Consider the following 22,494-nt stretch of genomic DNA (forward strand, 5'->3'; position numbering starts at 1 on the left):
GCTGCTGCAGCACCAGACACTGCCCTTCCTGATTCATGTGACTCCCCCTACATAGGAGCTGCTTCTGAGATGTATCTCTTTTTACAAGCCCTGCTGTGCATATAATTGGGGGAAAGTCCCCAGAGCCTGCACCTTTGGTAGTCCTGTTGCGCTGCATTGTCACTGATTATGAGTCGATCTAAAGGATCAACAGCAGCAGAAAAATTAAAAGAATATGCCAGACCCGACCCCTCTGAAGGTGTACGGGTTCCCAAAAATAACCCTTCACAAGCTCAGCGAAAAAGCGGTCCCCCTGGGGGCGAGGAGGAGAATGAGCAGGAAGAACTGACCCTCAAACAGGCATCTGAACAGCTAATGCAAGCCATCTCCTTAACTAGAACTTCACTGACGGAGAAGATAGAAGACGTGTACACTGAGGTGGGGCGACTCCGACAGGACATGCAAGCTATGCGGGAACGTATTACGGAAGTGGAGACGAGAGTATCCCAGGTAGAAGACACCATCGCACCTATGGAGGTCAAGTTGACAAAGGTGGCAGGCTCTATGAACGCCTGGAAGCAAAAAGCGGATGATCTGGAGAACAGGATGCGTCGAAATAACATCCATGTCATTGGACTTCCGGAGCGTTCAGAGGGTCAACATCCTGAGCAATTTCTGGAAGGCTGGCTTAAGGCCTCTCTGGGGGATGAATTTTTTCCAGTATTCGCCGTCGAAAGAGTGCATAGGGTCCCTACAAAACCCCTTCCTCCAGGAGCCCCACCTATACCCTTCTTGGCACGTATCCTCAACTGTAAAGACAGAGACACCATTCTGCGTCTCGCACGGCAAAAAAGCCCCATCAAATTTGATAATGCTGTGATTTTCATTTTCCCGGATTTTTCCATGGAACTTCAGAAGCAGCGGGCACAATTCATCGAAATTAAGAGGCGGCTCAGAGAGAGGACCATCGTGTATTCCATGATCTACCCGCCCCGGCTCCGGGTTGTACACGGGGGATCATCTGTGTTTTTTACGGATCCAGCGGAAGCGACTGAGTGGCTGCAGTCCCATGGGGGATCCCCTGCAAAGGAATCCTAATGTACTCGCTGCCAATTTGAATCCTTCAATTAGAGGCCCAGTTGGGGCTTCCTCGGCGGGTATCCAGTTCAACAACAATACCGGACACTGAGTTCAGTGATGGTATCCCCTTATTCTTTTTTCAATAGGGGCTTGGGACTCTGCTCCTATATTACTAGACTAATGTTTTGTTGTTTTCCTTTTACTAGTCTCAGTTTTAATAGTTTTTTAGGTAGTAGTCGGTCAGTGGCAACCCTGTCTTTTGTGTGATGTTTCCAGTCTCTGCTCAGGTACTAGCATACAACATATTCAGATAGACAAAAATGGGGTCTGAAATAATATGTATGACCTGGAATGTGAGGGGCATTAAGAGATTAAGAGACCCCCCGAAAGAAAATCAAGGTATTCTCGCAGATCAGGCAATGCCGTCCGCACATTGTGGCCTTGGTGGAGACGCACCTGACCAGGGATACTGCTCGGTGTGTGCAGAAACCGTGGGTACAATGGTATATCCACTCATTTTATACCAGTTATTCAAGGGGGGTCTCGCTATTGGTACATAAGGACGTTAGATGGGAGGCCCGAAGGGATCCTGAGGGACGTTTTGTATTTGTGCCTGCACTAATTAATTCCAGACAATATGTTGTTCTATGTATTTACAATCCCCCTCCAGCCAATATGTCTATTCTCCAGAAGGCGATGGGTTTCGCCCTGAAGTATCAAGACGCAGATGTCATATGCATGGGGGATTTCAACCAGGTCATGAATAATCATCTTGACAGGCTGAGATTGAGTGATGAAGGGCAGGAGAATCTCTCCCACAGGTTATATCCCAACTATCACAGTTCATGGAGGGCAGTGGATTGCTGGATCTATGGAGAATGCGACATCCCGAGAAGAGGGAATATACTTGCCGTTCATCCACCAAGCACTCCTTGTCACGTATAGATTACATATTTGGATCCAGTGGTCTAATAATGTGGGTAGATAGTATAGAACATGGCAGTAGGGGGATTTCAGATCATAGCCCTGTCGTTCTTAAACTTAAATACGGACCACTCAGCAACAAGATGGCATGGAAATTAGAAGAGTCTTGAGGAGATCATTTGCATATTCCCAGTGCCTTCTGGGATAAGTGAAGAGTCTCCGCAAGCTCAACGATCACTGGGTTTTGGCCGTTGCAGCTGAAAAGAGGAAATCGGAAAAACCGCGCGCCGAATTTTGGCTCATCTTTCATCGTTTTTAAGAAATCTCAAGATGGAAGAGGCCAGGAGCCATTTGGTGAGCTGCATTTCTTGCTATATGTTCACAGATTTACCAGTGGAAAAGCCAAACTTCACATGCCACAAATGCAAGCATGTGTCCCTGTTGGAGGAAAAGTTGCAAAATCTCGAAGAGAGGTTAGCTACGTTGAAGATCATTAAGGAAGGTGAAGAGTTCTTGGACAGAGCGGAATTATCTCTTCATGTTACAGAAAGAGAAGAAATTCGAACTGCACCTGAAGAAACAGAGGAATGGAGACATGTGACCCAGAGAAGCAGGAGGATCAGGAGGCAGTCAGCACCCATACTGCTCAGAAACCAGTACCAGGCTCTCACGCAGGAAAACGATGAAGAAATACATCAGGATAAGACTTTACCAACTAACACCAACCTTGTACGCCTTCAGAGTCCTGGATGGAGAAAGAAAAATGTTGTGAAGAAGAAACGGAGAGTGGTGGTCATGGGGGATTCCCTGTTGAGAGGAACAGAGGCCGCTATCTGCAGACCGGATATAACTTCAAGAGAAATGTGCTGTCTTCCAGGTGCAAAAATTAAAGATGTGTCTGACCGGATACCAGGACTCTTCAGACCTACAGATGACTACCCATTCCTGCTACTACATGTGGGGACAAATGACACCGCAAGAAACGACCTGGAAACCATCTGCAGAGACTTTGAAGACTTAGGCAAGAAAGTGAAAGAACTGGGAGCGCAGGTGGTCTTCTCCTCCATCCTCCCAGTGGATGGCCATGGAACAAGGAGGTGGAATAAGATTCTGCAGGTGAACAACTGGCTACGTCGATGGTGCCGTCAGCAACGATTTGGATTTCTGGATCACGGAGTGAACTACTTATACGATGGACTACTTGCTAGAGATGGGGTGCACCTTATGAAGACTGGAAAGCATGTATTTGGAAGTCGCCTTGCTACACTTGTAAGGAGAGCTTTAAACTAGAACAACATGGGAAGGGAAGCAAAAGACCAGAAAAAGCCATACACCTGACAAATGCTATTGAGAACTCTGCTATTAGAAGTGGAAAGGAAGAACAAAGACAAAAGAATCTAATTAATAAAAATATTGGAGAAAGAGAAACCAATCACAAACTAAAATGTTTCTATACTAATGCACAAAGCATGGGCAACAAACAAGGAGAATTGGAACTACTAACACAGGAAAAGAAATATGATGTCATTGGAATCACTGAAACTTGGTGGGACAATACACATGATTGAAATACAAGACTAGAAGGATACAACTTATTTGCAAGAAACAGACTTGATAAACGAGGAGGGGGTGTCGCATTGTATGTTAGAAACGCGTATATCTGCACAGAGATTGAAGCTTCAGAGATTGGGAGTTCTGTGGAAACTGTTTGGGTAAGAATACAAGGACAGAACAATGGAAAGGACACCATTGTAGGCATTTACTACAGGCCGCCTGTGTAAGCTGAAGATATGGATGAACTCTTTATGCATCAAATGGCCAAGTTCTCCAAAAAATATGACACAGCTGTCATGGGAGATTTCAACTATCCAGACATTTGTTGGGAATCTCTCTCAGGCAAAACTAACAGGTCAAGGAAATTCTTATCCTCTCTTGCTGACAACTTTATCTTCCAAAAGGTAAGGGAGAAAACAAGGGGAACTGCTACCTTGGATCTAATCCTTATAAACAGGGAGGAAATGGTTGAGGAGGTAAGTGGCTGGGACCCTAGGAGGTAGCGACCATGCTATTTTAGAATTTTGGATAACTAGAGGCGGAAGACCTGTGAAGACTCAGACGTCAAGGTTAGATCTCAGAAAGGCAGATTTTAAAGGATTCAGAAAGAGAATTGGAGGGATCCAATGGCTGGATATCCTTAAAACAAAAATGTCCAGGAAGGATGGGAAATCTTGAAAAATGAAATTCTCAAAGCACAGTTAACAATTCCGAAAAGAGGGAAGAATAGGAAGCATTTAAGGAAACCAGGATGGATGAACACAGAACTTAAGCACATGCTAAAAAGGAAGAAAAAAATGTTTATAAAATGGAAAGAGGGAGGCATATCTAAAGAAGAATATAATGCTGTCTGCAGAACCTGCAGGGCACAAATCAGATTATCTAAAGCTGAAAATGAATTGAGGCTTGCAAGAGATGTCAAAAGCAATAATAAAGGATTTTGGGGATATGTCAAAAGTAAAAAAAAAGTCAAAGATGCTATAGGATTTTTACAGGATGAAAATGATGAAATGGTAAGACAGGATGTTGAGAAGGCTGAACTTTTAAATTCCTATTTTGCATCTGTTTTCTCTCAGAAAGGAAATGTAACATCAACTGTTATTCACTGTCCTATTAAGGGAATAGAAGAATCCAGGATATCTATAAACAGAAAGATAGTGAGGAAACACTTAGCTAACCTAAATGAATTCAAGTCTCCAGGTCCAGATGAATTACACCCCAGAGTACTGAAGGAGATAGCAGAAGAAATTTTTGAACCCCTCTCCATAATCTTTGAAAATTCTTGGAGAACAGGAGAAGTGCCAGAAGACTGGAGAAGAGCAAATGTTGTTCCTATCTTCAAAAAGGGGAAGAAGGTGGACCCAGGCAACTATAGGCCGGTGAGTCTGACTTCTATACCAGGAAAGATCTTTGAACAAATTATTAAACAACATGTATGTCATTACCTGGATAAGAATGAAGTGATTAAACAGAGTCAGCATGGGTTTGTAACTAATAAGTCATGTCAGACTAACTTAATTTCCTTCTATGACACTATCACTGATTGGGTGGATCAAGGAAAAGCTGTAGATATAGTATATCTTGACTTCAGCAAAGCATTTGACAAAGTCTCTCATACAATCCTTATTGAAAAAATGACTAAGTATGGAATGGACAAGGCAACTGTTAGGTGGATTCATAACTGGCTTAGTGATCGGACCCAAAGAGTGGTCGTAAATGGCTGCACATCCAGTTGGAAGAATGTCTCAAGTGGGGTACCACAGGGCTCTGTCCTGGGCCCTGTATTGTTCAACATCTTTATCAACGATTTAGATGAAGGAATTGAGGGTAAACTGATTAAATTTGCTGATGACACAAAGCTAGGAGGGATAGCTAATACTAGAGAAGAGAGAGAGAGGATTCAAAAAGATTTAAATAAACTGGAGAAGTGGGCAGCAACTAACAGAATGGTTTTTAACAGGGAGAAATGCAAAGTACTACATCTGGGCAATAAAAATGAAAAAAGCATATATAGAATGGGAGGAATAGAGCTAAGTGACAGCACATGTGAAAAAGACTTGGGTATACTAATAGATCACAGACTGAATATGAGTCAACAGTGTGATGCAGCAGCAAAAAAGGCAAATGCAATTCTAGGATGTATTACCAGAAACATACAGTCTAGATCACGTGAACTCATTATTTCCCTCTACTCCTCTTTGGTCAGACCTCATCTGGAATATTGTGTCCAGTTTTGGGCACCACATTTTAAAAAAGACATCAACAAACTGGAGCAAGTTCAGAAAAGAGCGACCAGAATGGTGACCGGTCTGCAAACCCTGTCTTATGAGGAAAGGTTGCAGGATTTGGGAATGTTTAGTTTGCAAAAGAGAAGACTGAGAGGAGACTTAATAGCTGTCTACAAATATCTAAAGGGCTGTCACATTGTAGAAGGATCAACTTTATTCTCATTTGCACAAGGAAAGACTAGAAGCAATGGGATGAAACTGAATGGGAGGAGACACAGATTAGATATTAGAAAAAACTTTTTGACAGTTAGAGTGATCAATGAGTGGAACAGGCTACCGCGAGAAGTGGTGAGTTCTCCTTCAATGGAAGTCTTCAAACAGAGGCTGGACAGACATCTGACTGGGATGATTTAGCGAATCCTGCTTTGAGCAGGGGGTTGGACCAGATGGCCCAGGAGGTCCCTTCCAACTCTATGATTCTAATTAAACCCCTTTTGGCTGAAGTTGATAGAATCACCCGATAGACCGATCGATCAATTACATTGCTTCATTTCATCCCACCCTGAACCCCGGAATGTTAACTTATTTTGGAATGCCCTTAAGGCATACTTGAGGGGCTGCTTATCTTCTACGATTTCTTATATAAAACGGGTGACATCGAGGGAGGATGATGAGGTGGAGCAGCGATTGAGAGACTCGGAGGCCACCTACTTATCTGATCAGACTAGTGGCAACAGGGTGGAGTGGCTGGCTGCTCAAAGATTATATACTCAACACACAGACACCAGGTCCAAACGTAAATTATTTTTTGCCCGTCAATCTTATTTTGAGCTGGGGAGCCAGGCAAGTAAATTCTTGGCCTATTTGGTACGTCAGCACAACACTACTAACACAATATTACAGATCCGTAGCTTAGATGGTACTCTGGTGTCTTCAACTGAAGAGATACTGAGCTGCTTCCATAACTATTGTAGATCACTGTACAACTCTAGAAGTGATGTTGATAGTTAGGGGTGTTTGGAATACCTGTTGGATATCACATTTCCCAGTCTAAGCCCTTCCCAGCAGACCTTTATGGATGCTAAATTTGCTCTGGAGGAGATAGAGAATGCCATAACGGGCATGGCGTCTGGGAAGGCCCCTGGACCTGATGGGTTTCCCATTGAATTATATAGGAAATACCGGGAGATATTAGCGCCACTGTTGTTGATGGTGTTCCAAGGGATTTGGGAGGGAGGGTCTATGCCAGAGTCCTTCTATGAAGCTAACATAGTAGTACTTAAAAAAGAGGGGAATGACCCATTAGACTGTGGATCTTATCGCCCCATATCATTAGTGAATGTGGACTATAAGATTTTTACGAAAATTTTGGCTACCAGGTTGAATTCGATTATATTAGAACTTATACATCCTGACCAAACTGGCTTCATGCCTGGTAAAAGCATTTCTATTAATATTAGACGAGTCCAGTCGGTGGTCCAATATAGCTCCCTGGTACCAGATAATCAATGGGCATTGGCATCGCTGGATGCGGCCAAGGCTTTCGACTCCCTTGAGTGGCCCTTCCTATGTGCATGTTTACAGAAATATGGGTTTGGCGACAGATTTCTAAAATGGGTTAGTACATTATATATGAAACCTAAGGCTCGTGTCATTGTAAATAGTTCTATATCTGAGTCCTTTTCATTACTTAGGGGAACCCGTCAGGGTTGTCCCCTTTCTCCAGCCCTTTTTGCCCTGGCGATCGAGGCATTGGCTATTCGTATAAGATCTTCCCCTAATATTGAAGGTATAGAAATAGCGGGTCGAGTAGACACCATAGGCTTATACGCTGATGACATGGTGATTTTTATGGGTAGCGCGGAGGACACATTGGCACGGGTAATAGCCACTATTCGGTAAATATTCTGGCTTATATATAAATTGGGAAAAGTCTGCCCTGATGCCCCTCTCCCATGCCCCGATGCCACGACTGGAGGCCCTCTCCTCATTACCTATTGAACCCAGTTTCAAATATCTAGGTGTTCACATAATTCAAAGCAGTGGATTTGCGGCTCAACATATACCCATTGTTGGAAATGGTTAAAGCTAAATTTCTAATTTGGAGTAAATTCCCGCTTTCTGTAGCCGGACGTATTAATTTAATCAAAATGATACTGCTCCCTAAGCTCAGCTACTCTCTTCAGCACAGTGCCGTGGTAGTACCCTGATCCTTCTTTGTAAATTTGAACACTCAAATTACATCTTTTATATGGGGAAAAGCTAGGCCCAAACTCGGGCTGTCCACTCTGCAAAGACCAAAAAACGAATGTGGGGCAGCGCTACCAGACTTTTTTTCTATATTATCTTTCTGGACAGGCCAAAGCCATATGAAGTGGATGCCTGATGATCAACTCCCTAACTCTGAAAGCCACTTGCTCCACGCTGCACTAGTTAGCTGTCCACTGGGCTTCTTAGAATTGGAAAAAATAAATGTCCCCAGTTTGCTGCCTCTGCTTCGCCTGGCACGATCAGTGTGGAGGCAGATTACGAGAGTAATTGGATTTGGAGACATAGTGGCCGAAATGCCCCTGTGGAATAATGGTTATTTTCCGGCATTGCTTGAACACCCGTCTGCCGAGTTCTGGACTCGGCACAATGTTTCCTCGGTAAGCGATTTGCACGATCATGGAACCTTGGTGTCTTTTGAACAATTACAGGTCAAATGTAACGTCCCAAGATCCCAATTCTTCCGTTATCTGCAATTGAGATCGGCCTTTCAATCACATATGAGAAACATGGGGGTAAACAAAGCTATATCGTCTCTGCCCTTGATAGGCATCCTTAAATCGCAAGGTCCCCAGGGTCTCATCTCCACTTTGTACACACATACGTATGATATCGGTAGGGGCGGAATCCGCCATAAACTCTGTTAAAGGGAAGTAGGAGAGGCTCATCCCTGATGCACAAGGAGAGGAATGGGGAGAAATTCTGGAATCTCCGATCGGTGTGTCTCCGTCTATCAATAACAGAATGACACAATTATATATTATAAATCAATCATATCTGACCCCGACTATTCAGGATGGGCAGATTCCAATCATCGGAATGCTTGAGATGTCACTCATTGGATGCAGACTTTATACACATGATTTGGCAGTGCCCTATTATTCCACAATATTGGAAGGAGGTGACGTCATTATTAACTTCCCTGGTACAAGCTCCTGTTCCCCTTGAGCCGCTAGTTTACCTGTTTGGGGTGTGGGATGATGAATCTTAGGGTCATTATATCGGGATTTTTTTACGGGAAACGTTATTTATGGCACGAAAGGTTCTGGCACTGCGTTGGATGGGGAGCTCATGTCCCTCCCTCAGGATTTGGATTGAGTTGGTGAATGCGGTTATTCCATATGCGCGTACGCTGTATCGAAATAGAGGGTCCCCGGGCAAATTCGAAAAGATCTGGGAGAGGTGGAATTCCTCTCATCTTACCTTGTAGGAGGGAGACATCACATAATAATTAGCTGATTATTTAGAACTAGGCTGCAAACTGGTAGTTATAGTTTGGTTTAGGAAGTAAAAAAGACTTTATTGATCGAATAGTAATATAAAAGCTTGCATGGTTTACCTGACATTGCATTTTATTCCATGTGTAAACTGACACATGCATTTTGTTTTATATCAATACTGTGGAAAGTGTATGTGCTTTATGCAATGCTTATCATCATACTGTATATAAGTGTGTATGTTGTTTGTCTTGTTTATGGTTTAATAAACGAATTTAAAAAAAAAAAAGAAATGTCCTTTGGAATCAAGCGCTGACCTCGCATGTGTACCACCCCTCCCTCCACACATTCACTTATGGAGTACCAGACATAGCCAAATATAGTGATCACATATCTCCTGCAGTCTCATACAGAATATACAGAGCAGTTTAGTGCATGATCGGAAACCGCTTCATTCCAACTGGCACTTCAGAACCCCATTCCCTTGATTGCTGTGGTCTCGGTTAACTATCCCTCACCAATCCACAACCTCTCATGCTTCTCTTTGATCTGTGACAACTTTTGGGAATAGATATGAGATCAGAATTTAGGATTATATAGACAATTACCTTTTTTTTTCTCTTTAGATGTACATAAAGAAACTGATGGATATCATTACCATAGAAAATCCAAAGATGCCATATGAGATGAAAGAAATGGCCCTGGAAGCCATTGTACAGCTCTGGAGGATACCCAGCTTTGTAACGGAGCTCTACATTAACTATGACTGTGATTATTATTGCTCCAACCTCTTTGAAGATCTTACCAAACTCCTCTCCAAGGTTTCATGATACTTTCATTGTTACCTATAGCCATAGACCTGTTTCGATAGAAGACACTGTCAGTCATCCAGTATGCCCCAATAATAAAATATGTACTTGAGCAAATTGTAAATCTTCTTTGGTATTTGGGTCTGTTTGTGTCGGCTTTACTCACATTTTTCTTTTCTTAATTTTTCTGTTGTGTATTTGGCTTTTTACTTTTCAGAATGCGTTTCCAGTGTCTGGCCAGCTCTACACAACTCACCTGCTATCTCTTGAAGCTCTTCTGACAGTTATTGACAGCACTGAAGCTCACTGTCAGGCTAAGATTTTAAGCAATACTTTACAACAGGACAAAAAAGAAGCTACCAAAAACATTGCTGAAAGTGCAGAAGTATCTGAGGATCCGGTAAACAGTAAGTTCTGCAGCTCTTTTATGTATCAGTCTGTTTCTGTAATTATTTGTCGTAATTTTCATTTGTTGCCTATTTGAGAACTTGAAAATAAGTCTGGAATATTCAATTTTTATTAGATGTTTTTGATCACCTACACTTAGAGTAACCCTACTATCGCACAATTGTGTCATCTGAAGAACCTTTCTTTTCAAGGCACCGATCACCCCATGGAAAACACTTCTCCAAGCATCAGCACTGAATTACATGGAGCACTTATGGCTGATGAGATAAACCTAGGTGTTCAGGAGGCTGAGGATGGCAGTGATAGAGGCAAGTGGTTGATATAAACAATATACTTTGTGCTATAGACAAATGTTTTTACTTTTAATTTTTTTTTTTTAAGAAAATTGCTTTTCATCAGATAACTTAGTTTCCTCTAGTAATAAGTATATGTACCTAAAGTATGTATTAAAATGATCATATTACATGTCCAATAACGTTTTTCTAAATGCACTACATACCAAATTTTGCATCTAAGGGTGCATTTACAGTACCTGATTTTTCAGCATTAAAGTGCTATCGATCACTAAATGTTAAGTGATCAGCCGTTGTTTAATAGCCTAGTAGACCTTTCTTCTTGTTCGCCCTGAACAATCTGTAATTGATAATTCAGTGCACATAAGTTGCCTTTGTTCTTGGCAGCACATTGTCCTTTGCAAACAGGACCTGAGCTATGCAGAACAATGTTCGGGTTATCGGCAGCCTGTTAAGACTGCATAGTTATCATGAAACAAATGATCATGGGAGCTCTTGTTTGTGTCTGTGCTGTGACTGCTTTTGTGTATTCACTCTTAGAAGTAAAGTACCCTCGCCGGCTTCCTAGGCTTTCGTATTCAGTAGGCAAACCAGTACTGTAAAATGTAATGTGATTGTACAATACAGGATATGAGCACATAGGAGACAGAGCAAGGCTGTATAAATGTGAGTAACATGGACAGCTGCAGGGTCTAAGCTGCTGTTAAAAGGAATCTAACAGCTGATACAGACTGCCCGATCCACGCTGGCAGCATGATGTATCCATCACACATAACAGCACTACAAGAGAATGGATCCGCCCTTCAAGGACCGGAAACTTACAGTGCCACCCTTTTTAATCCTACAGTCTAAAAAGGGTGGCACCTCTCCCTCACATCAGTTGGTTTCCTGTTTCTACTGGGGAACCTTTTACAGGCATACCTGAAGATGAGAAGATTGAAGACCGAAGGTCTATTCCTTCCCAGGCCTGGCTGGTCAGCTCAGGCAGTGATGTCTTCACTCCCTCAGCCGGTGCAGGGTCCCTGGAAGCACCATGGTGTGCGGACGCTGGTGAGCAGCATTCCGGTAAGCTGATGGCCTGCTCTGGCGCATCTCACATCAGGAGACGGTGGATGCATGCGTGTTCAGATGGCCGAGGGCATGTCCGGCTGTCGCAGGTCTGGAGGCACCGCCTGGAGGCGTACCGAGATGACACAGGCCAGGGTGTGCCCGATGACAAGCACTGGAAATGCGTAGAGCCAAATGAGCTGGTACTTTTGGAGGTACTAGCGAGGCATTCAATAGCATATTTCCCACATTTAAGTGCAGCAAGGCCTCCGAGTAAACTCTTCCTTGCTCAGCATCCCCTCCAGGATAATGGAAGATACTGAGCAGCAGCAGCCTGATAGGAAGCCCCAGAAGGAGGTGGAGCGGTGTTGACCCCGTGGCAGTAGTGGCGGCAGCCGTGTCTGAGACAGAGTTCTGCAAAGAGCAGCATATCAACTCAGAGGAGCTCCAGTAAAATGGACAATTATTCAGCCTCCCGAGATGATCTTTCGGCTTAGAGGTAGCCCCCTCTTAATCCAGTGCCATTTGGTTGCCTCACAGTGGTAAGTGATCTTCTTGAAAGTTCACTTGGTGATATGGCTTTGTTCTTTCTTGTTGTTTTTTGCCAGGGAAAGAAGTGTGGCAAAGTCTAAGCACAAGGAGTTTGTTTGTAGAATATTTTTGCTTGATTCCTACCCAGAAAGACTTTGCCAGTCATGTATAGAACAGGTGGTAACAGAAGAGACCCCTAACTTTGACACTGATTTAAAGTCCAGCATCAGGGTGGAAGTTAATGAATCCCTAAAATCTGTCTCAAGAAGAGCTGTATAGGGGAAAAAGAATAAAAGTGCTAGGCAGATCTCCCCTGGCTCAGATGGGTTTTGTAATTCAGATAACGATGACCACTCCTTCAATTTCTCCTCATCTGCCTCTTCCTCAGACAGCAACACTTGGCGTTTGTTTTCCTAAGATAAACTAATAAAGGTGGTCAGGGCCACAATGGGGATGGATTCTAAACCAGAGAGGGCGTTACAGGACATTATTTTTGAAGGCTTAGATCGGAAGCAACGTAGGACATTTCCATTAAATGACAAGATCCAGGCCCTAGTCCAGAACTAATGAAAAAAACTAATAAGAAAGGCTCTCTTCCCCAGTCATTTAAGAGGAGGTATCCTTTTGATATGCCTTCCTCTTATATCTGTGACAAATCTTGATGTGGCCATAGCAAAAGCTTCTAAAAAAAAAAAAACTTACTCCCCTTTCACGCTATGGGAAATGTGAACCATCCCCTCGATAGAAAAGCAGATGTTTTTCTTACAGGTACATGGGAGACGTTAGCCGGGGCCCTAAAATTCACAGTGGCTGCAACATGTACGGCCAGATTTTTAATGATCTGGTTGGATTGCCTAGATGACCAATTAGCACCAGGTGTCAAGAGACCCACTTATGTTAGGGGCAGCAGCATTTTTATTGAATGCATCGGCAAATTCAGTAAGATTGCCAGCAAGATCAGCAGCATTTTTGAATGTGGCCCATAGGGCTTTGTGGTTAAAATGCTGGCCAAGGGATATTCAGACCAGAGCAAGGCTGTGTGCCATTCCGTGCAAAAGAGAATACCTGTTTGGCTCAGCTTTGAATGAACTTTTGGATAAAGCTCATCAAAAAGATTTCCTAACCTCTCCATCCCAGCCTACAAGCAATCCTTCCAGAAGAGAATGTTTACCCAAAGAAAATCCTTTAGACGGCGGGATAGATGGGAGGATCGGAGAATAAAGGTAGAGGACTAGAGGCTTCATGTTTGGCATCTCCTCCCAAGATGCCAAAAAAAAAAAAAAGAAAACGGCCCAATGACTCCCATCCCAGGTGAAGGGGGTCTCCTCCTTTTTCCCTGCCTGGGATAAAATATTTGGTAGCATCTGGATTCTTGGTCTAGTAAAATCCAGGTTAAAGCTAGAGTTCCAGTTAATCCCACAAGGGAGGTTTGTGGTGACTCTCACTCTGTCTTCTTCAGAAGAGCAATGGGCCCTAGAGGCAGATATGTCTAGTTCAGAAGGCGGTCCTTTTAGAAGTTCCCACATCAGAGAGGGTGGAAGGGGTTTTACTACTCTCTTTAAAAAAAAAAAAAAAAAAAAAAAAAAGTTATTTTAGGGCTATAATAAATCTAAAAGGCCTAAATAAATTCCTGAAATTTCAACCATTGACATTGGAATACATAAGGTCAACAATAAAGATGCTCTTCCCAGATTTTCATGGCACTCTTGGATCTGGAGGATGCTTACTACTAGAGGTAAGCGAATATGTTCAGAAAGCGATCACCATAGAAAAATTCTGCACGAATATGGTGCATTTGGATTCGTGATCGGTAACACGAGCATTTTTCTTAAAATCGGAAAAAGTTGGTAACATTCGGTAAAAGATAGAATAAAAGCCAGCAATTCATCTGCTGCGATCAGTAAAATCACAGCGTGACAGGTTAGAATAGATATATACACATAGAATTCATATAGATAGATATAGATATTAGTGTGACACAGACACACACACGGAAGAAAATTCAGCAGTGTAAAATCACTGCAGGAGCAGACAGCATAGAAGAGATTGATTACACACAGTAAATACATATAGAATAGGTAAATATGCAGATGTCTGTGACAAATACAATTAGTACAGCTTACTGTACATGTATTTAATTAATAAAAGATTATTTTTCTGAAAAAATTGCGTGGGCTCCTGCGTAATTTTCTTAACCAGCAGAGGGAAAGCCGACGGCTGGGGGCTGATGTTTATAGCCTGGGAAGGGAGTAATACCCATGGAGGCTATTAATATCAGCTCACAGCTGTATACTTAGCCTTTACTGGCTATTAAAATGTGGGACCCTAAAAGATGACGTAGGGTCCCCCTATAATTAACAAGCAGCAAAGGCTATGCAGACAGCTGCGGGCTGATATTAATAGCCAAAGAAGGGGCTCTGGATACTGCCCCACCAGGCTAAAAACATCAGTTCTCAGCTGTCCCAGAAAAAGCGCATCTCTAAGATGTGCCAATTCTGGCACTTAGCCTCGCTCTGCCCACTTGCCCTGTAGCGGTGGCAAGTGGCGTGATAGTTGGGGAGGTTGATGTCGCCTTTGTATTTTCAGGTGACAGCAAGCCCCGAGGTTAGTAATGGAGAGGCGTCAATAAGATGCCCCCCATTACTAACCCCATAATCACATTGTTTAAAAACACAAACACCAAACGTAAAGTCCTTTTAATTGAAAGAAAGAAGACACTCCTTTTAAATAATCTTAATTAAACCATACTTAACGACCTTGCCTAATTCTACCGAAGCCCTAATTCTGCTGTAATAAAGCAAAAATAATAAAACCATAATATATCATACCTGTCTGTCGTTCTGTCCCACGCCGTAATCAATGTCTGAGGGAGAAATAGTTTTCAACCTGGATGGTGCCAAGATGCGACTATCCAGGCTTACAACCACTGGTGACTGACCTGCGGTGACGTCACTGAGGCTATGTTTCTTTACAACAGCTCCCATCATCCGACACCTGCTGCTGCTAATAACAGTGAGAGCAGGAGCGGATTATGGGAATATTCATCAGCCACTCTTCCCTGTAAATAAATAAAAAAGGAAAAAACCCTGCATGGGCTCCCCCCTATTTTTGATAACTAGCCAGGCAAAACACACAGCTGGGGGCTGCAACCCTCAGCTGTCAGCATTAGAAAGGTTTGTTATCAAGAATATAGGGTTCCCCATGCTGTTTTTTTCATGCTTCATAGCTGCTCTGTAGATCTTGAGAAATGCAGTTATGTTTTATGTTAATGATTTCTTCCAGGCTCCGGGGCATGCAGTGCCTGGAAGAAATCCTTGCTTCCTCTCAATTTTAATGGCAATGTCCTCCCACGCACGGTGCACTGACCAGTTTAATCCTGCACAGGCGTCATCCACTAGTGTTATGTGATACTTATCCGTCCACCTATGGCCAGAATCTTCATCGATCTTCTGCACAGGCTGCACAGAGGGTCGATGAAGCCTCTGCCCATAGAACGGCGGATACATTTCACGTAATCACGCGAGTGGATGGCGCATGCGTGGGATTACAGCTCCACAGCAGCACGTCACAGGTTAGTGTTACATGCATGGCGGGGGGGTTAGTCAAGCACTTCCTGTTCAGAGAGCCATTCTATTTGGTCTGGCAATTGCTTCTTGTGTCTACACTATGGTGATGGCCTATCTCCGGGGGAAGGACTTGTTGATTGTCCCATATCAAGTCAGCTAGAGGAAGTGATGTCTACCTTAAAGAACTTTGAATCTTAAGTCAGGAGTAGAGTCCCGAAAAATACAAGAATTTTTAGCATTTCTGTTTAACTCAGAGATGCAGGAGTGTCATCTTCAAGGTGATAAAACAGAGATTTGGCATCAATTTTCAAAAGCCCTGAAGGTCCCCACCATGTCCCTTAGGAGCTCAATTTCCCTCCTAGGTTTTCGGACTTCTTGGATGCCGGCAGTCCCGTGGGCCCAGTTCCATTCTAGGATCTTGCAATGGGAAGTGTTAGAAAATTAGATTTCCCTTAAAGGACACTTGGAAGGGAGGGTGACATTATCCCTGAGGACAATGCAGTCCCTCTGTTGGTGGCTGAATGTGTCTTATCTGTCCATGGGGGGTTTCTTAATTCAGGTTACACGAGTGGTCACCCAGATGCGAGTCCCAAAGGTTGGAAGCTCAGAGGATATAATAGTCCAGAGGGAGGGGTCTGGACAAAGAACGAGGTAGTACTTTCATCGAACTCAAAGGAGTTAGGGTACCGTTACACCTAGCGATGCACCAGCGATCCCGACCAGCGATATGACGCGGTCAGGATCGCTGGTGCATCGCTAGGTGGTCGCTAGTGAGCTGCCACACAGGCAGATCTCACCAGCGACATCGCTGGGGTCGGGGGTCGCTACTTACCTGTCAGACGCGGCGATCCTGACGTCCTCCCGCCCGCGTCCACGCGTCGCTCGTCGGCGCCACAGGAAGCGCCGCAGGAAGTGACCGACGAGGAATGGTCCAGGAGCTTCTCGCGCGATCAGCGATAACCAGCGGGGGAGCCGGTCGGAGGTAAGTATCACATGCAGCGATATCGCTAGCAATATCGCTGCAACGTCACAAAATCGGTGACTTTACAGCGATATTGCTAGCAATATCGCAGGGTGTTATGGGGGCTTAACTTAAAGTAGAGCTGACAGTAAGGAGACTCCTTGTATCCCTACAGCAGTGTTCCCCAACTCCGGTCCTCAAGAGCCACCAATAGGTCATGTTTTCAGGATTTTCTTAGTATTGACCAGGTGATAATTGCATCACCTACACAGGCAGGAAGTCCATCACCTGTAAAATACTAAGGAAATCCTGAAAACATGACCTGTTGGTGGCTCTTGACCTACAGGGTCATCATGCCAGAATTCTCTCTCCGACAATCAGGTGTCATTGGCCTACGTGAATGACTAGGAGGTATACAGACCCTTGATGGAGGTGACAGATCGCTTATTTCAGCTAGCGAAGGGTCATCTCCTTTCTTTGACTGCTCTTCACAAGAGAAAAAGCGAACATCAGGGCGGACTTCCTAACACGCAATCAACTAAGAAGACAAGGGAATTAGGATCCTAAATCAATCTATATTCAACCAAATAGCACAGATGTGGGGCGTAGATCTCTTCACCAAAATGAACAAGAAGGTGAAAGAATTCTGTTTTCTGAATCCCAGAGAAGGTCCCCATAGGGTAGATGCCTTCTTGATTCCGTGGGTTTTCGACAGTGCATATGCATTTCCACCAGTAGCCCTAATCCTGTTGGTAGTAAAGATCATCAGGGAAGACCTGGCAAGGATTGTTTTGATTGCTCCCTTTTGGCCCAGAAGACTATGGTTCTCATGGTTGAGGATAATGTTCATCACTGATCCTTGGGCCCTCCCTTCCAAATCTCCTCTAACAAGGGCCGATGTACCATCCACAAGTAGCCAACCTTCATTTAACAGCGTGGTTTTTGAGAGGGTGCTGTTAAAAGGAAGACGTTTTTCTCCTAATCTTATTTCCACACTATTTCAAAGTAGGAAGGCAGTTACGACAAGAAATTATGGTAGAAAGTGGAGAAAGTTTCTAACCTCTTCAAGATCAAAGGTAGACGATGTGGCGCAAGTGGATAGTGTTCTGGAGTTCCTGCAAAAAGTTTTTGAACTAGGCCTAGCCACCAGTACCTTCTACAAGTGTCAGCTCTAGGGGCCCTGTATAACTGATTTAGCAGGGAATTATTGGGTATCTATATTTTTTTAGTGTTTCAACTAGATCCAGGCCCATTGTAAGTAAGGCTATGGGATTTTTTTTTTAAATTGGATCATTTTTATTGATTATTTCATTTTATAAGCAATTGCATACATTATACATTATAGTACAAACACAATAAACTTAATAAACACGTTTAACCCTTAAAGTTTACATAGTCCTAAACCTGCTAAGGTAGTCCATGCCAAGCAAACCTATCAATTTTGTCCAAATGAAGATTTTCCCAAAGACTGATCTCACGTTATTAAATACAAGGATTATACCAAAGCTAAGAATGGTTGTATGTTCACTAGCAACATTATTACTAACAGAAAATAATTGGTATCTATATGTCCTCAACATACAATATTTAAAAAGCCATAATAGCCAAACGGTCTAGTACAGTTATTCTGAGTAGGTCCACAGATGCCACCCCAGGGGTGACCAGCCATCTTTTCTATATATTTATAAACTTTTATTATTGAGTTCCTTTTAATGTAAGTACCTCTCTCCAGGCTTGTAGTATTATTGATTTTAACGTTCAATTCCTCCAGTGTTGGGGGATTACAATATAACCAGTGCAATGTTAACAATTTCCTGGCCAGAAACCGTATTCTCAGAATGGCGGTAGTCACAGGGGATCTTAAATCTACCCTGAACCCCATAAGGCCCTGAATGCACACCCTAGGATCAAGTTGTATGTATATTCTGAATACTCGTTTAATCAGGGAGGTCATCCCACCCAGTAGTGGCCTATATCAACACATTCCTATAGCATGTGCATCACATGAGCGCAATTCATACCACATCTAGAACATGAGTCTTCAGTCCAAGACCCAATTTTAAACAATATATTAGGTCTTATAGACCCTGTGGATAAGGAAAATTTGTGACATTCTTTGGGACTCAGAGATAGTATAGGTGTTGTTTCTAGTATTTAATTCCATTGTTCTTCAGATATGAGGCCAATATCCTCTTCCCACTTGATTGCTTAGGCCTGTTTCACACTTCCGTTTTTGTGTCCGCCAAACGGATCCGTTTCCGTTTTTTTGACGGAAACTGATGCAGACGGATCCGTTTTTAAAAAAACGGATCCGTTTTTTTGACGGATCCGCGGTAACCACTAATGTAAGTCTATGGGACAAAAAAAACGGATCCTGCAAAAAAATGGCGGATCCGTTTTTTTACGGAAACCAACGGATTTTGACGGATTTGAAAAAACGGAAGTGTGAAACAGGCCTTAGCTATAAGGGTAATAATATCTTGTAAATGAAGGAAATGAGTCCCTTCGTATTAGATGCTGAAGCGATTAAATCTAAGATAGTGATTAGTGATATCTACCTTAGTAGTCTTAATTTGTGTCTGGAAGGGATGACGAAGCTGGAAATACTGATAGGTGGAATGTCAAATCTGATCAAAACTTTGGATTAATCCGTCACGTATTGTTTTGGTCAATAGCAAAATCCCACTGCGTTCCCATTTACCCCTCTAGCTTAGCTTTTTCACTTAGTTTAGAATTGTGCTATAGAGGGGAATAGTTTGTGAATCCCTTGATGCGGAGAATGTCCTTGCCCCTATCCCAGATTTTATAGATCAGACATAGTGTGAACCGTTAACTCATTTTCCCTGAGAAAACTAGCCTTAAGAGATAATAGTGCCCTCCTTTATAAGCCCAAAGCGCTGTAGTGGTCAGTTGTACCCCAGCCCTGAAACTGCTGTATCTGCAAGGCTTATGAATTATAACCAAGTTCTTGGAACTGCTAGGCCCCCATTATCCTTTCCCTTTTGCAGGGTTTCAAGTTAAATTCCGGGTTGCTGTATTTTCTAGATGAGTTCCCGAAACAGCCTATGTATTTTATGAAAGAAAGACGTAGGAATCCAAGTCGGATTATTATGAAGAAAATATAGTTGTCATAAGGATCATTTTCAAAAGATTACTTCACACTGGAGACATTTGGAGGTGACACCATGTATCCACCTTAGACCTAAATTTTAACAGCAGGCGGGCTAAATTATGTGAATGAAAGTCCTGAGGGTTAGCAAAGACTATTACCCCAAAATATTTAAAAGAGTTTACTATATGAATTTGTGTATGCTTCAATGAGTGTTCCTCTCGAAGAGGGTCAACAGGCGGCATAAGTACCGATTTGCGCAAGTTAACTAGAAGGGCCGACCATTTCCCATATGTTTTAATTATGTCCATTACTGGTCCTATAAAAGTGCCTAGGTCCCCCCAAAAAAGAAGCATATCATCCGTGTATAGAGATTTTTATCTCTATTGATCCACACCGAAAGACAGATTGTAGGATTATTTTGGATCAAACAGGCAAGTGGCTCTATGGCTATTGCAAAAAGAACAATCAATCCCGATATATGACCATTAATCCAGAATTTTGCCCTAGGAGAACTATATAGTAACTGGATAATAAATTTGAATGGGGATTCAGTGGCGCTTGTGTATGAGTGTAATTCCAGCAGCAAACACTAAGACACCTGTCACAAGGGTGTCAAAGAAATAACTAATAATATTAGTGTGCGCTTGGAACACTCAAAGAAGAGGGAAATCTAAATTGGGTGGTTATAGAAAAAAAAAAAAACCCTCTTATAAGTGCTCTTTATGTAGCTGGATAATAGCGAGAAAATAGCAATTAGTAATAGTCAATTGTAAGACCTCAGAAGAAGTGCTTAAGGGAAAAAAGAATATATATAGATGCTGGTGGCAATCTTAGTTCCAACCTGAACAATCACAAACTAAAAAGGCATGAGTGAGGGTAAAAACCTGAAATCACTGAACAGGTTATATACTGCAGGGTAATTCTCCCTGATAGTAGCTTAAAAAAAAAAAAAGTCAAAGTCAAATTGCAGCCTGTGAACGGCTGTGCAGAGTAGCCGCAATAGTAAATGCACAAGTCAGAGAGCGGTACCTGTAAAGATAATGCGATGCGAAGTCCTCACTCCAGTAAGCGGTGCAAGTTAAAATAGCGCTTTTTGCTCCAGCGCTTGGAAAAGGAGGGGGGGTTTGTACACTGGGGTATAGACGAGTTACAGGGGCTGCCCCGGCCGGTGGCAGCCTCCTGTCAGTGTACTTCCAGCTGTGGAGCAGACGTGAGCGGCCTCTCGTGCTCCCGGCGTCTGTGAGCTGCTCCAGGTATGTATACAGGACCTTCGTGATGTGAGTCAACACATGACCACGTCAGTTTCACTTGCTGGTGGTTGCGACGGGGACCAATGGACTTTCCAACATGTTTCAAAGACTAACTGTCTTCCTCCTTTTTTTTTTTTTTTTTTTTAAGCTACTATCAGGGAGAATTACCCTGCAGTATATAACCTGATAACCTGTTCAGTGATTTCAGGTTTTTACCCTCACTCATGCCTTTTTAGTTTGTGATTGTTCAGGTTGGAACTGAGATTGCCACCAGCATCTATATATATTCTTTTTTCCCTTAAGCACTTCTTCTGAGGTCTTACAATTGACTATTACTAATTGCTATTTTCTCGCTATTATCCAGCTACATAAAGAGCACTTATAAGAGGGTTTGTTTTTTTTTTTTTTTTTTTTTTCTATAACCACCCAATTTAGATTTCCCTCTTCCTTGAGTGTTCCAAGCGCACACTAATATTATTGGATAATAAATTTATCACCGAATTTCATGCCCTTTAACACAGCCCACAAAAATTTCCTTTCGACCCTGTCAAATGCCTTGGAGGCATCTCTCCAAATGAGGAAAAAGCAGTCAGGGACACTCCTGTCTGATTTGTCTACTGTGCAGCTCAGTCCCCAGCAGCTACAGTGGGGACAAAAGTATTTGGTCAGCCACCAATTGTGTAAGTTCTCCCACTTAAAAAGGTTAGAGTGGCCTGTAATTGACATCTTAGGTAGACCACAACCATGAGAGTCAAAATGAGAAAACAAATCCAGAAAATCACCTTGTTTGATTTGGCAAGCTTTATTTTTCAAATTATGGTGGAAAATAAGTATTTGGTCATTAACAAAAGTTCATCTCAATATTTTGTTATATATCCTTTGTTGGCAATGACAGAGGTCAAACATTTTCTGTAAGTCTTCACAAGGTTGGCACATACTGTTCGTGGTATGTTGGCCCATTCCTTCATGCAGATCTCCTGTAGAGCAGTGATGTTTTAGGCCTGTCGCTGGGCAACAAGGACTTTGAAATCCATCCAAAGGTTTTCTATGGGTTTGAGATCGGGAGACTGACTAGGCCACTCCAGGACCTTCATATGCTTCTTATGAAGCCACTCCTTCATTGACCTGGCAGTTTGCTTGGGATAATTATAATGCTGAAAGACCCATCCATGTTTCATCTTCAATGTCCATGCTGATGGAAGGAGGTTTGCACTCAAAATCTCACAATACATGGCCCCATTCATTCTTTCATGTACACTGATCAGTC

The 22,494-nt window shown here is 42.8% G+C and overlaps 1 protein-coding gene across 4 annotated transcripts in view; it reads left to right on the forward strand.

Annotated features, from left to right (window-relative positions):
- Nucleotides 1-22,494, forward strand: part of GBF1 (golgi brefeldin A resistant guanine nucleotide exchange factor 1) — a 212,446-nt gene that overhangs the window by 24,971 nt on the left and 164,981 nt on the right. For all 4 annotated transcript variants that reach the window (XM_073585753.1, XM_073585755.1, XM_073585754.1 and 1 more), the window contains exons 6-8: nucleotides 9,877-10,071; nucleotides 10,277-10,466; nucleotides 10,659-10,775. In XM_073585753.1, the coding sequence (XP_073441854.1) occupies nucleotides 9,877-10,071; nucleotides 10,277-10,466; nucleotides 10,659-10,775 (502 nt within the window). The remainder of the gene's footprint in view (nucleotides 1-9,876; nucleotides 10,072-10,276; nucleotides 10,467-10,658; nucleotides 10,776-22,494) is intronic.

This window comes from Dendrobates tinctorius, unplaced genomic scaffold (assembly GCF_039654945.1).
Source record: "Dendrobates tinctorius isolate UK_male_01 unplaced genomic scaffold, ASM3965494v1 ptg000089l, whole genome shotgun sequence".
NCBI classification, from domain to species: Eukaryota; Metazoa; Chordata; class Amphibia; order Anura; family Dendrobatidae; genus Dendrobates; species Dendrobates tinctorius.